The 12,154-nt window shown below is 33.3% G+C and overlaps 2 protein-coding genes across 8 annotated transcripts; one reads left to right on the forward strand and one right to left on the reverse strand.

The window, feature by feature from the left end:
- Positions 1–2,792: 2,792 nt before the first annotated feature.
- Positions 2,793–8,366, forward strand: LOC124835321 (polyamine oxidase 2-like). Of its 3 annotated transcripts, XM_047310228.2 has the most exons (11): positions 2,795–2,960; positions 3,133–3,161; positions 4,340–4,452; positions 5,240–5,328; positions 5,434–5,547; positions 5,749–5,836; positions 5,962–6,047; positions 6,140–6,242; positions 6,985–7,082; positions 7,172–7,601; positions 7,826–8,366. In XM_047310228.2, the coding sequence occupies exons 3-11, from the start codon at positions 4,405–4,407 to the stop codon at positions 8,132–8,134; spliced, it is 1,365 nt and encodes a 454-aa protein (XP_047166184.1). In that variant the 5' UTR covers positions 2,795–2,960; positions 3,133–3,161; positions 4,340–4,404; the 3' UTR covers positions 8,135–8,366. The 3 variants fall into 3 exon arrangements, with proteins under 3 accessions (XP_047166183.1, XP_047166184.1, XP_087971247.1); XM_047310227.2 differs by having other exon boundaries at positions 2,793–3,161; XM_088115121.1 differs by lacking the exon at positions 5,240–5,328.
- A 426-nt stretch (positions 8,367–8,792) lies between these two features.
- LOC124835320 (protein DETOXIFICATION 41-like) lies at positions 8,793–11,757 on the reverse strand. Of its 5 annotated transcripts, none has more exons than XM_088115120.1 (8): positions 11,275–11,757; positions 10,484–10,824; positions 10,280–10,378; positions 10,011–10,097; positions 9,859–9,915; positions 9,547–9,785; positions 9,281–9,399; positions 8,793–9,150 (listed from the first exon to the last, which is right to left on the reverse strand). In XM_088115120.1, the coding sequence occupies exons 1-8, from the start codon at positions 11,584–11,586 to the stop codon at positions 8,962–8,964; spliced, it is 1,443 nt and encodes a 480-aa protein (XP_087971246.1). In that variant the 5' UTR covers positions 11,587–11,757; the 3' UTR covers positions 8,793–8,961. The 5 variants fall into 5 exon arrangements, with proteins under 5 accessions (XP_087971246.1, XP_087971245.1, XP_047166182.1 ...); XM_088115119.1 differs by having other exon boundaries at positions 8,793–8,966; positions 9,046–9,150; positions 10,280–10,824; positions 11,275–11,751; XM_047310226.2 differs by having other exon boundaries at positions 8,793–8,966; positions 9,046–9,132; positions 10,280–10,824; positions 11,275–11,747.
- Positions 11,758–12,154: the final 397 nt, after the last annotated feature.

The following is a 12,154-nucleotide window of genomic DNA, read 5'->3' on the forward strand; positions in this document are numbered from 1 at the left end:
ATCAAATATGTGTCCAACAATCATCTCTTGAGAAGGCTATATAAAAAGGATTCGTAAAACAGGAGATAGTTGTTGAAAATAAAGAAAGAGAGAACATACACAAGAGATCATTGAATACTTACTCTATTGCTCTACCTCAAAGCTTATATCTTCTAAAACCCTTCATTCTAAGAGAAAGAACTTTAGAAGTTCTCATAATTCATTATATTGTATATATCCTTTCCCTAAGAATTATTTGAATTTGTACTTGTATTAAAAACAATGATTGTGTTTGGATATTCATAAGTAAATATTGTTTAACTCAGTTAAGTTAAACATTTTAGACAATTGTTTAGAGTTGATACCAATAGTGGTCAAACTCGGACTAGTCAAGTTGACTAGGAGAACCAGAAGTGATTGATAATACTTGGGTTGAGTAAACCACTATAAAAATACTTGTGTTATTGCTTCCTTTGTTTAAAACGTTTTCCTAAAACGCTTTATTACAAACACTCACATCTAACAACTATTGCAGACCTTCTAACCCCTATAATATTTATTAAGCGTTGATTTGCGAAAGAATTTAAAACACTATTCAGAACCCCTCTCTACTTTTCTTGTGTTTTCCTGTATTTTACAAATATCATTTTCTCAAAATAATTTAAAAATATCTCTCTTTATCTATTTTTCTCAACTCCTTCAAAACCTTCTCACCATTAAAAGTTAAGTCATAACTTATTCATACATACCTAGTTAAAAACACCTTTATTCTAATTAAAATCCCTTATATAAGAATAAAAAAATGTATTAAAGTTTGAAAGCTATAAAGAAGAACAGAGAAAAAAAGTTTCAAAAAGTAAAAAATTAATTAATTTTACAACATACACACTCAAATACTTAATAAGAAAAAACATTATGCCATATCAATCACATTAAATGGATATATTTTTTCAAATAAGGTTATACGAGGCATCACTATGAACTTTGATATGTCAATTATGCTAACACCCCATAACTCATTAATTATTTATCATCACATGAAAATTTATCAAAAAATAAATAAAAGAATACAAAACATGAGGGAGTGCACCAAATCTATGATAAAATTTATACTTCGAGACATAGGCAAACTATACCTATTATGAAAAAAAATCTAAATAAATACATAGAGGTAAAACCTTAAACCACCTATATTGTTGTCTATGAAAAGATAAATTAGCTAACTTACAACACCATTGGAAGTCCCACATCGATTAGAGATAAGGCCAATTTATAGTATATAAGTAAGTGCAAACCTCACCTTCCAAGCCAATTTTGTGGGGTTGAGTTAGGTTTAAAGTCTACTTCTTAACATGGTATAATCATATTCCTCTTCGCTTACGAGGATATGTCATTCTAACAACATGATATTGGTTTCTTCTTTTGATTATGTATTTATTTCTAATACTACAGGTGAAGCTAAGCAAAACTATTGGCTGTCATGGGGTTTATATAATGAAAATTGGATTTGAATGTCATATTGATTGATTCAAAGCTTGCTTGTTCCCCAAAGGATATATACAAAGTTTTGGTCTCGATTATGAGGACACCTTTTCCCTTATGTCCAAAATAATTTTTATTCATCTCATTTTATCTATGGTTAATATTCATCATTGACTTCTTCATCAACTAGATATTAAAAATGCATTCTTACATGGTGAATTGCAAGAAGAAGTTTATATGGATCAACCCCATAGTTTTCTTGCTCCCGATGATTCTCATCTTGTTTATAAGCTTCAACAATATCTCTATGGTTTGAAGCAATCTCCTTAGGCTTGGTTTGGTCATTTTAGTTTTATCTTGATACAATTTGACATAACCAGATGTGAGGTTGATCATTTTGTTCTTTTTGCTGCATTTTCCTTGTTGTTATGTTGATAACATTATCATCACGGATGTTGATGACAATAGGATTTGATAAATCAAAGAGCACATTTCACACAAATTTCATACTAAAGATTTCGACCTTCTAAAATATTTCTTACGCATTGAAGTTGCTCAATCTAATTCTAGAATTGTCATTAATCAACTTAATTTACTGAAGTTTCTAGTCCGAATTAAAAATAAAAATAGTAAAATAATTTAAATAATTAACCGTAAAGAATGTAAATATGTAAGAATATTATATCTTAAATAATTTACACTTAAAAATTAAAGTTTAATTATAATAAATAAATTTATCAGGTAATAATTTCATTTAATTTATTTTAGGATATACATTAATTAATCAACTAAAATTTTAAATATGTATATTATGTTAAAAGAAAAAAATTATAAAAAATTGAGAGACACAAGGATTTTTCAACTAACTATGAACTCTATCTTTAACAGATTAATGATAAATCAGACTAAAACCAGCAAGACAGATTATTTTACATTTCGAATTTAAGGTTTTTAAATGGGAAAAAGCTTGGTTAGAAAAACATAAGATTTGAATCCAATTAATTATAAACTGACCAATACATATTTAAATAATGTGATTAAGAAAAAGTATATACGTAATTAAAGGGAATGAGTTCCAAATTACTATATCTATAAAATAACTTCTACCCCTTCTAATGTCTTAATCAGGTTTTGATCCATCAGCATCAGTAGCCCACGCGTATCCTCGTGCACGTTCCAAATTCAAATAAAAATGAAAACCACGTGTCCCATCTCCATAGGAAGTCTTCCCCCACGCGCCAAGCCGCGCTTGAAATGACGGTGCAGTTCGGCTGAGACGAAGACGATCGTGACGAACCAACTCTATAAATCTGAGACGAAACTTGCTTTCCGAAATCATAACTCCACCTTCTCTCTCTAAAATCCATTATCTCTTTCTCACTCTAGAATTTTCTCTTTCATTTTCTCTTTAGAAAATCTTTTGAGCTTCCAGAACCTTCTGCCTGATCGATATTTTGGAGAAACTCGATTTGATATCGTGGCTCGAGCTGCATGAACTGGTTCGTTAAGCTGGATTCGTCGTCTTCAAACTTGAATTCCAACTACTTCGTTACCTGTTTGCTGATTTTCTTCCTCCATTTCTCGCCTCAATCGCTCTCTTTTGCTTCGAATTTCGACACTGAATTCTTCACTAACAGTAATCTGATTTTTTGGTGCAATTATGGAGTCCAGAAATAAGCGTAGTCATCAGTTAACCAGAGGTTAGCTTTTAATCAAATTTTTCGTTTCTGAATTTTTTGTTTTATTTTGTGTTTTTCTCAAATGTCGGTGGTGACCGCGTGTGCACCTTACTTTATTTGAGGATGTATAATTGTGGTGAGGAAAAGAAGGTTTTTAATTTTTAAATCCGTGTTATAGTTTTATTGGTGAAATGAAAAAGTTTCTCAGTAACAGTGGGAGGCACGTGTCCGTCTGTCAGGCGCAAAGCAGTACTTTTTTTTCTGAATAATTTATTTTATACTTAAATTAAATTAAACAAGCTATCATAAAGCTTTTAAAAGTATTTTTGGATAAAAAGTAATTTCCGTATTTTATACATTGCTTTTGAAATACTTTTGGAAAGAAGTAATTGCTGTACTTTAAGTATTAGAAAGGCAGTTTATAATAAGATACGATTTAGATTTTTAAACTAAATAAAAATACTAGAGGATAATTTTCACCATGAGAAAGAAGGCAGGAACAGTAGGTATTTTGGTAGGATATGTTTCCAAATTTTATTATTTTCCTTCAAATTGCATAGTCAAAAATTAAACTTTTGTAGTCCAACCATTTTTTTTGTCGTGTATTTAAAAATAATCTATTTTAATCTTTTATATATATATATATATATATATATTGTTTTAATCTATTATAAATTTTATGCATATTATTTTAATTTCTATTCTTTGAGCTAACAAATTATTAATTTTTTTGATAAATATTTTTAGAGTCACATGATGCATATCCCAATTATTTTTATATATTATACTTTAAATTATAGAAAAGTGATTTAATTTTACTATTTTATTGTATTTTAATTGTTTTTAGTTTAATAATAATGTTTTTGCAGAATACATTAGTTTGACCTCACAATTATGCACGAGACAATTAAATTATTTTTATATTAATGTTATTGTTTTGTGTGTACCAAATGTATACACCAAATCTCACTTAAGTGAGATGGGATGCGAAAAGAAGTCTTCGCATGAAGATAAAGAGAATTGTAAGATAAGATAAATAATGGGAAGAGTCTCTTTAAAGAGAGAAAAAGTTATTTGAATTGATATATATACACTCATGATCACTCTGGTATATTAAAAGTTGAGGGAATAATTTCAAAGTTGAATTAACTTATGGAACGTTCGATCATATTTTCTTTCTTTTTCCCTTTTTCTTGTAGCTCTTTGCTATGGAAACAGCAAGCAGGAGGGGAGGTCACCATCTGTTATTATTGTTGGTGGTGGCATGGCTGGGATTGCTGCTGCACGTGCACTCCATGATGCTTCATTTCAGGTAACAACTGTGCGCCAGTTTAATTATATGGATTTTTAATAATATTTGTTAAACTTGTATTTCCTACTCTAATGTCAAACAGTACTTTATAGGACAAAAATTGAAGCAGTTTTGTAGGTACTTTTGGGACAGATCTCCAATTTCAATAAGGGTTTTAAATCTGCTAATCTATGTTAACCTTCAATGCAAGTGTATACTAGTTTAATCTATTATTGGGCAACAACCCAAAGTATTTGAAGAACTGTATCTGAATTTCGTTAAGTCCATGAACAGAGTTATTCTAGGCATAGTGGATGGTTGTTCGACATTTTCCTGTAGTTTGAAGTAGGTTGCATTATATTTCAGTGAAAGAAATTGGTGGGTCAATCCATCATTATGATTTCCTACATCATTATGAGCTTTGTTGAATGGAAGCTTGTAATGGTTCCGGGGAAGGGTCCTGGGTGACACTTGGTAGTTCAGAACTGGACTGGTTTTGTACCTACATATATGGGTGAATCAATTTTCACGAAACGCACGCACGCAGCATGTGAATTGGGGCCACATTTTCTCTTATATTTTGATGAACCTGTTGCCTGAGAATTTCATGTGTTTGTGCGAATAATGCGAATCATGAAGTGGCAAAATAATTTAACTTTTAAGCTAAGGATTGCGTATTTGTGTTGCTTGTAGTTGAAACTTGAACTTGCTTCATGTTTTTGTAGTCAATAGTTAAATTATTAATATGCATTTTCAGAGTTGAAGGACTAAATCGTGTTTTTTTTTTTTAAAAAAAAAAAATTGTTAGGTTGTTCTCTTAGAGTCAAGGGAAAGAATTGGTGGCCGAATTCACACTGATTACACATTTGGTTTTCCTGTTGACCTGGGAGCCTCATGGTGAGGCTTATTTTCTGATAAATTTATGATGGTTATGTTTTTATGAGAATGCAGAATTTGTCCATTACTTTCCCTGTTTAGTAATAAGAGGTACTCATTTTTCAGGTTGCATGGAGTTTCCAAGGAAAACCCACTGGCTTCGGTCATTGCGAGGCTGGGGCTACCCCTTTATCGTACGAGTGGAGATAACTCCGTACTTTATGACCATGATTTGGAGAGGTAAGTATATAGATTTTCATGATTTATTACTATTATATAGCTAATTCTGTCATACTTGCATAGTACATGATCATTGATTTCAAATAATTTTTGGCAACTTATTTTAATATATTTTCTGGTCATTCTGCACGGTGGAAATTACTATAGACTACTTTTCTCTTCTTTTTTTTAATTGAAATTTGAAATTCATCATTCTTGCAGCTATGCACTTTTTGATACGGATGGGAATCAGGTTCCCCAAGAGTTGGTAACAAAAGTTGGTGGAATATTTGAGACAATTTTAGAGGAGGTAATTCTTTTTGTTTATTAATTTTCCTACTTATGTTTTACCTAATAAGCTCTATCTTCATAGTTGGAAGCTATTTTTTAGGCATAAATTGCCTTTCTAAACGATCATTTCATGACTAAATGCAGACAAATAAAATAAGAGATGAATTCAATGAAGACATGTCCGTGTTTCGTGGTCTTTCAATTGTTTTGGATAGGAAGCCTGAACTAAGGTTATTATGGACATAAGAAATAATTTCTTTAGCCCCATTATTACTCTTTTAGGCCTAGTAATTGATAACATTTCTTCATCACTTGAAACCAGGTTGGAGGGCCTTGCTCATAAGGTGCTTCAGTGGTATTTGTGCAGAATGGAGGGTTGGTTTGCTGCAGATTCTGATACTATCTCACTAAAAGAATGGGATCAGGTAATTTCAACAAATCAAGCTGAAAATTTTGTTTGTACTAGTGGTCTAGTTCCAAATCCCCCACCCTTCCACCCACCCCAATTTACGCACTGAATGATCTATTCTCTTTGGTCTTACATACAGGTAGTGAAAGAAATAGTTTGTAAAGTCGTCTCATAGCCAGGTGCATGCATGAGTCTTCAACATGCAGCCTTTCTATGACCGATAATCATGAAAATGTGTTTCCTGATCTACATATAGGAGTATGTATCTGATTGAAACCCTTTTTGTACCTTAATAAGTCATCTTAAGGCAAATTGCATCATATACAATTAAATGAATGAAGGCTCTCTAAGATTTAAACAGGTGTCAATTTAATATATAACACAATCATTATAACGTTCTTCCTCCACTACGAATTAGTGGTACTTTTTTGTTAAAGTGGTTGGAGTCGGATGTGTAGGATTCCTCTATCATCTGAATATACCATCATATTGCATGGTTGTTAAAAGGTGGTCTACCTTTACGGGGATGTAGGGTTCAAAATTGCTACGCAATTTATACCAGCCTACCATAAAGTTTGTTAAAAAAGAATCCATATTACAAATACATACCAGCCTACCAGAAAGTTTGTTAAAAAAGAATTCATATTACAAACACGCAACTTTATTACCCTAATTATATATAGCATCTTACATGAAGCCTTTTATCTAACACGTAATTTATTTATTTTCCTCGTAATTACTCTGTCCTGTACTTACAGGAGGTGCTTCTCCCTGGTGGACATGGTCTAATGGTCCGGGGCTACTTGCCTGTTATAAATACCTTAGCCAAGGGTCTTGATATTCGCTTGGGGCACAGGTAGATAATACTTTTAGTTATTATTTCAAATTACCATGTACTATTTTTGTGTAATTAATCCTCTGGCCATGGTGACGCCCCTTTTTCAGGGTCACAAAAGTAATTAGGCGATATAACGGAGTAAAGGTAACAGTGGAAAATGGTAAAACATTTTTTGCTGATGCTGCCATCATTGCTGTTCCACTTGGGGTGCTTAAAGCAAAGAGAATAGTGTTTGAGCCAAAACTCCCAGACTGGAAGGAAGCTGCCATTGCTGATCTTGGAATTGGAGTTGAGAACAAAATCATCTTACACTTCGAAAATGTGTTTTGGCCTAATGTGGAATTCTTGGGAGTAGTTGCAGATACATCTTATGGATGCAGCTACTTCCTTAATCTCCACAAAGCCGCAGGTCATCCTGTCCTTGTTTACATGCCTTCTGGGCGGCTTGCCAAAGACATCGAAAAGATGTCTGATGAAGCAGCTGCCAACTTCGCATTCATGCAGCTCCAGAGGATTCTTCCAGATGCTTCTTCACCGGTACCCATATTAATTTTATCTGTTACTAGTTTCACTTTTAGTCAGCAATATAAAAGAAACCAATGCTTCAATATGTAAATACACTGTCTAAGCTACATAAAGCATAGTCTATCTGTCCTTCCACTTTTTAATCTTTACAAGTGTATGATTTTAGTCATTCAACATGTGATCGAGATGCAATGTATTGTGTGTATTTTAATTGGTAATTTGATGTCACTCTGCAGAATCAGTATCTTGTGTCTCGGTGGGGCTCAGATATAAATTCACTAGGTTCCTATAGCTATGATGCTGTAGGAAAATCACATGAACTGTTTGAGAGGCTACGAGTCCCAGTGGATAATTTGTTCTTTGCTGGGGAAGCAACAAGTATGAGTTATCCAGGTTCCGTCCATGGGGCATTCTCCACGGGAATGATGGCAGCAGAAGATTGCCGAATGCGGGTTCTGGAGCGCTATGGAGAGCTTGATTTGTTCCAGCCAGTGATGGGAGAAGAGGCTTCATTGTCTATCCCTCTTCAGATATCACGTATGTAATCAAATCTTCTTTGCGTCATAATTAGTGGACACAACCAGAATCTGTTTTCTTCTTCACTACCGTCTACCACTATATATAGTGGTGCTTTAGTTATATTCTCTAGTCTTTTGAAGTCACCTTTTATGTTGCATATCCATAGTCAATGTTTGTTATGAACTGGTTATATGTATATTGTATATTGTGTACCTAAGAGGCTTTGCATGCATGATAAAAATATGCCCATTCGTGTTTTCTCTCGTCTTTTAAATATGATTTTTAACCAAATCTTCAAACAACTTGGCAACACGTGATTGTTGTTTGATGCAATAATTTATAGTTTAAATATCTTCCTCATGTGGAACTTACGACACTCAGACATTTCCCAGCTGTGTAAAATGTTGGCTCGGAAACAGACAGGATAATAATAGAATAAGAAGTTTTCACAAATTTCACATGCAGGAAGCAGTTTCTGATCATTATTGAGTTATAAAACTTTTCACTTGGGCTTAAACGAATTATTAATACTTCCAAGTTTCAATGTCGTGAATTTTCAATTTTTAAATTGCCCTCTCTTTTTGTGCACACGTGACATTTTTGGAATTTTCGTCAATAATTAACGGTGAGTGAAAGTTGTTTCAGTTCTTTGACCACCAAAATTATGTGAGCCGATACTAAATATAGCTACGAATCAAATGATATTCCCATGGCCCAAAACAAGATTGTTGTGCCGCTAAACAACTTAATTTTAAGCTTTAAGGAAATGAAAAAAAGAAAATGTCAAATGTTCGTAATCAAGAGATCTAGGGTCTCATCTTCTGCTGATCTTTTGATGCGAGCAAGAGTTTTTTCAACCTACAATTGTGGAGTAAATTGCTTTACTCTGCATGTAACAAACAGTTTCTGTAACAGTAAGTATTTTAATTTTCGTTACCTCTACATCCCAATTTGTTCTAGCAGTCAGAATTGTTAGAGTTGCTGTTTGTACTAAAACTCCGAAGATCATCCCCCACCAGATACCCTGTAACAAACCCAAATACTACAAATATTCATGCAAAACATAAGAAATAAGTTAACTTTGAAGGAATTTATCTTTTACTATTTTTGTTGTTTAGAAATATTTATGAAGAAATTTATTCAGATGTCTATCAGAAATGTTTTGAACTTACAGCTACTCCCAGAGTAGTTTGAAAGCCAAGAACACACCCAACAGTGAGCCCAATGACATAGAAAGAAGCCAAATTTACATATGCCACAACAGCCTGCCATCCACATCCAATTGCAACTCCTGAATTTTTTCAAATAAAATTACAAAAATGGAAGAATCAGAAGTAAAATTGTGTACAAACCTTTTGTTGCCTTACATGATATTAATAAATTTTTTTAGCAAGAATTAACTCATTTTTCAAAGTTTAGTGGGAGTAGATTGTGTTACCTGACAGTATGGGTTGAATGAAATTTAAGAAAACTGAGATAGCAAGCAGTGGAGTCAAGCTAGAAACTTCCTCAATGACTTCAGAGTCAGAAGTGAAAAGCTTGCTCAAAGGCTCCTGGCATGTCAAAATAATTGCAGAGAAAACTACACTGATAACAATGCTGATTCCATTCACTACAATGACAGAAAATCTTGCTACTCTTGGATGAGCTGCCTCTAATTCATTGCTGATTCTGACACTACATCACCCAACTTCTCATTAACACCATTTAAGTTACTCGAGTTAAATGAGAGCATTTTTCTTACACTAACCTGGTTGCAGCACTTAGACCCAACATAAATTGCAGGTCCCAGTTTAAGTAATTCATACTGAATGAGAATCCATTGACATGAAAATTATGGTTAGATAAGATGAACATGAATTGGGTATACCCATAAAAAGGATGTTGCCATAATAAGCATACCAAATAGAAATAGTGTCCACTGAGACTGTGGGATGGGAGATCAACCCAGATAAAAGTATCAGTCCTTGATTATACCATGTCTCCAAACTGCATTAGAATGCATGTAACCAAAAAGTAATTAAAAAACTAGATCTAAGTTTTGTACTTTTTCTAATTACTACTAAAATTAGAACATTTTTTGCCTATCAAACAAACCCCAAGAGATGCGCTTTAAAAGAAATATTTGTGTGGCCAAGAGGGTGAGAATTAAGTGGATTTCTGATCTATACCACAGCATCCAAGCATAAGCAGCTGTCAGTTTGAAATAAGGCCAAATTCCTTTGAAAGCTTTGACAGTGAGGCCACCCCAAGTTTGGTTACATCTTGGGCTAAGAATAATGTATAAACCATTCAACAAGACAAGAAACCACCATGAGAAGCTGAGAGTAAGAGCAGCTCCAACAAGTCCATAGTCGAATACAAAGAGAACCAACCAAGTGAGAAGGACATGCAGAAGGAAGACCCCAAGTGAGATGAATGCAAGAGGGTTCACAATGTTCTGTGCTTGGAGGAACCTCTGCATAGGGCAGGATACTGCAAATGCATAGAGTTGAAGAATGATTCCGCGTGAAAAAACTTGACCTTTCTCTGCTATGCTCTCTGACTGACCTATGGCTTTCAGAAATGACCCTGAAAACCAATACAGAAATGTGAGAATCACTGCAGCCCCCAAGTGTAAGATGATTGCTCTTTGCAATATGATGCCCATTGCTGAGTAATTTCTTGCCCCGTATGCTTCTCCACACACTGTTTGCACTGCACTTGCCATCCCCAACTGTTTAAGGACATTTCAACAACCACTTTCACAGATTCAATATACAAAACTAAACTCAAGTTCCATACCAAAGAAATCACCAAATTTGAGCATATAACAGTGTTAAGAAATCACCAAATCTGTAGCAATGTTTCTTCAATTTATTTTTGACTTATTCTTATATTTTTTTTAAAAGGACTCAATTTGATATTTTCGATTAAATGTAATCTCTTTTGCTAAATTAATATTGATATCATTCCTCTCTTTTTTTATCTGGAATTGGACAATAAACACATGATCGTCTTCTAATCAAATTAACGTGGATCTAAATCTTTTTAAAAATATAGAGAACACCTTGAGTAAAAAATAGAGAAAAAATATTGAATAATTATTACAAATATAGAGAACAAGGTCACTCAAAATGACATGTTAGGTAAAAGTTTGAGAGGATATAAAGCAAAACAAACATACCATAATCCCATAAGCAAGACCCTGAATTCCAACAATGGCCATGGATGCCCCAGCTAGCTCAAGAGACCCCAATTGGCCAGTGAACATCAAGGTGACAAAGCTTAGCATGTAGTTGAAAATGGAGACAAGAATGGAGGCCCATGACAATAGCCATATGAGCCTTGACTCCCAAGCAACAAGTTGTGGCCACCATCTCAACTCAATGGACCTTTGTTTCAAGAACTCTTCAATGGTGTCTGATGACAAAACTGGTATCTGGGAGTGTGAATGAAGACCAACTAGAAGTGGTTGGTAACCTGACTCTGAGTTCATGCTTGTGTTGTGTGCACTACCTCCAAAAGAAAGGAAGGATGAATTGCAAGTAGTGTATAGTGGAACAGTGTGAATGGGACATGTAAAAGTTAGTTTGCCTAAAGATTTTGTAACTACCAACCATTCTTCTTTTTGACACTTACCTAACTTGCAAACAAGTGGATCAAACTAACCCCAACACCACATCTTTTTCCTCTTATCTTGATATTCTTTAAAATGATTATGCACATTTTGTTTTTCAATTTAGTTGTTTAAAAATATTCATAACCAGTATTACTTATTCAATTTGTTTGATTACTTATTAGAATATTGTATGTTGATTTAAATTTATTATTGTTACAAAATGGTTATCCATTTATTGTAAATGTAAACTGGTTTCCTAAATGTTTAAATTTGATGTAATCAATCTTAATATAAAACTGGAACCAGAATTGTAACATATTGGTATTAACTTACAGGTTTAATTATAATTTTAAATTCAAAATTTTCTAAAATATGTCGTTTTGGTCCCTTTATTTTGATTTCTATATATTTATAAATTCTTAATTTTAGTCCCTGATTACTTTTA

This window comes from Vigna umbellata, chromosome 5 (genome assembly GCF_029865625.1).
Source record: "Vigna umbellata cultivar VRB3 chromosome 5, Vumbellata_1.0, whole genome shotgun sequence".
Classification (NCBI taxonomy): domain Eukaryota; kingdom Viridiplantae; phylum Streptophyta; class Magnoliopsida; order Fabales; family Fabaceae; genus Vigna; species Vigna umbellata.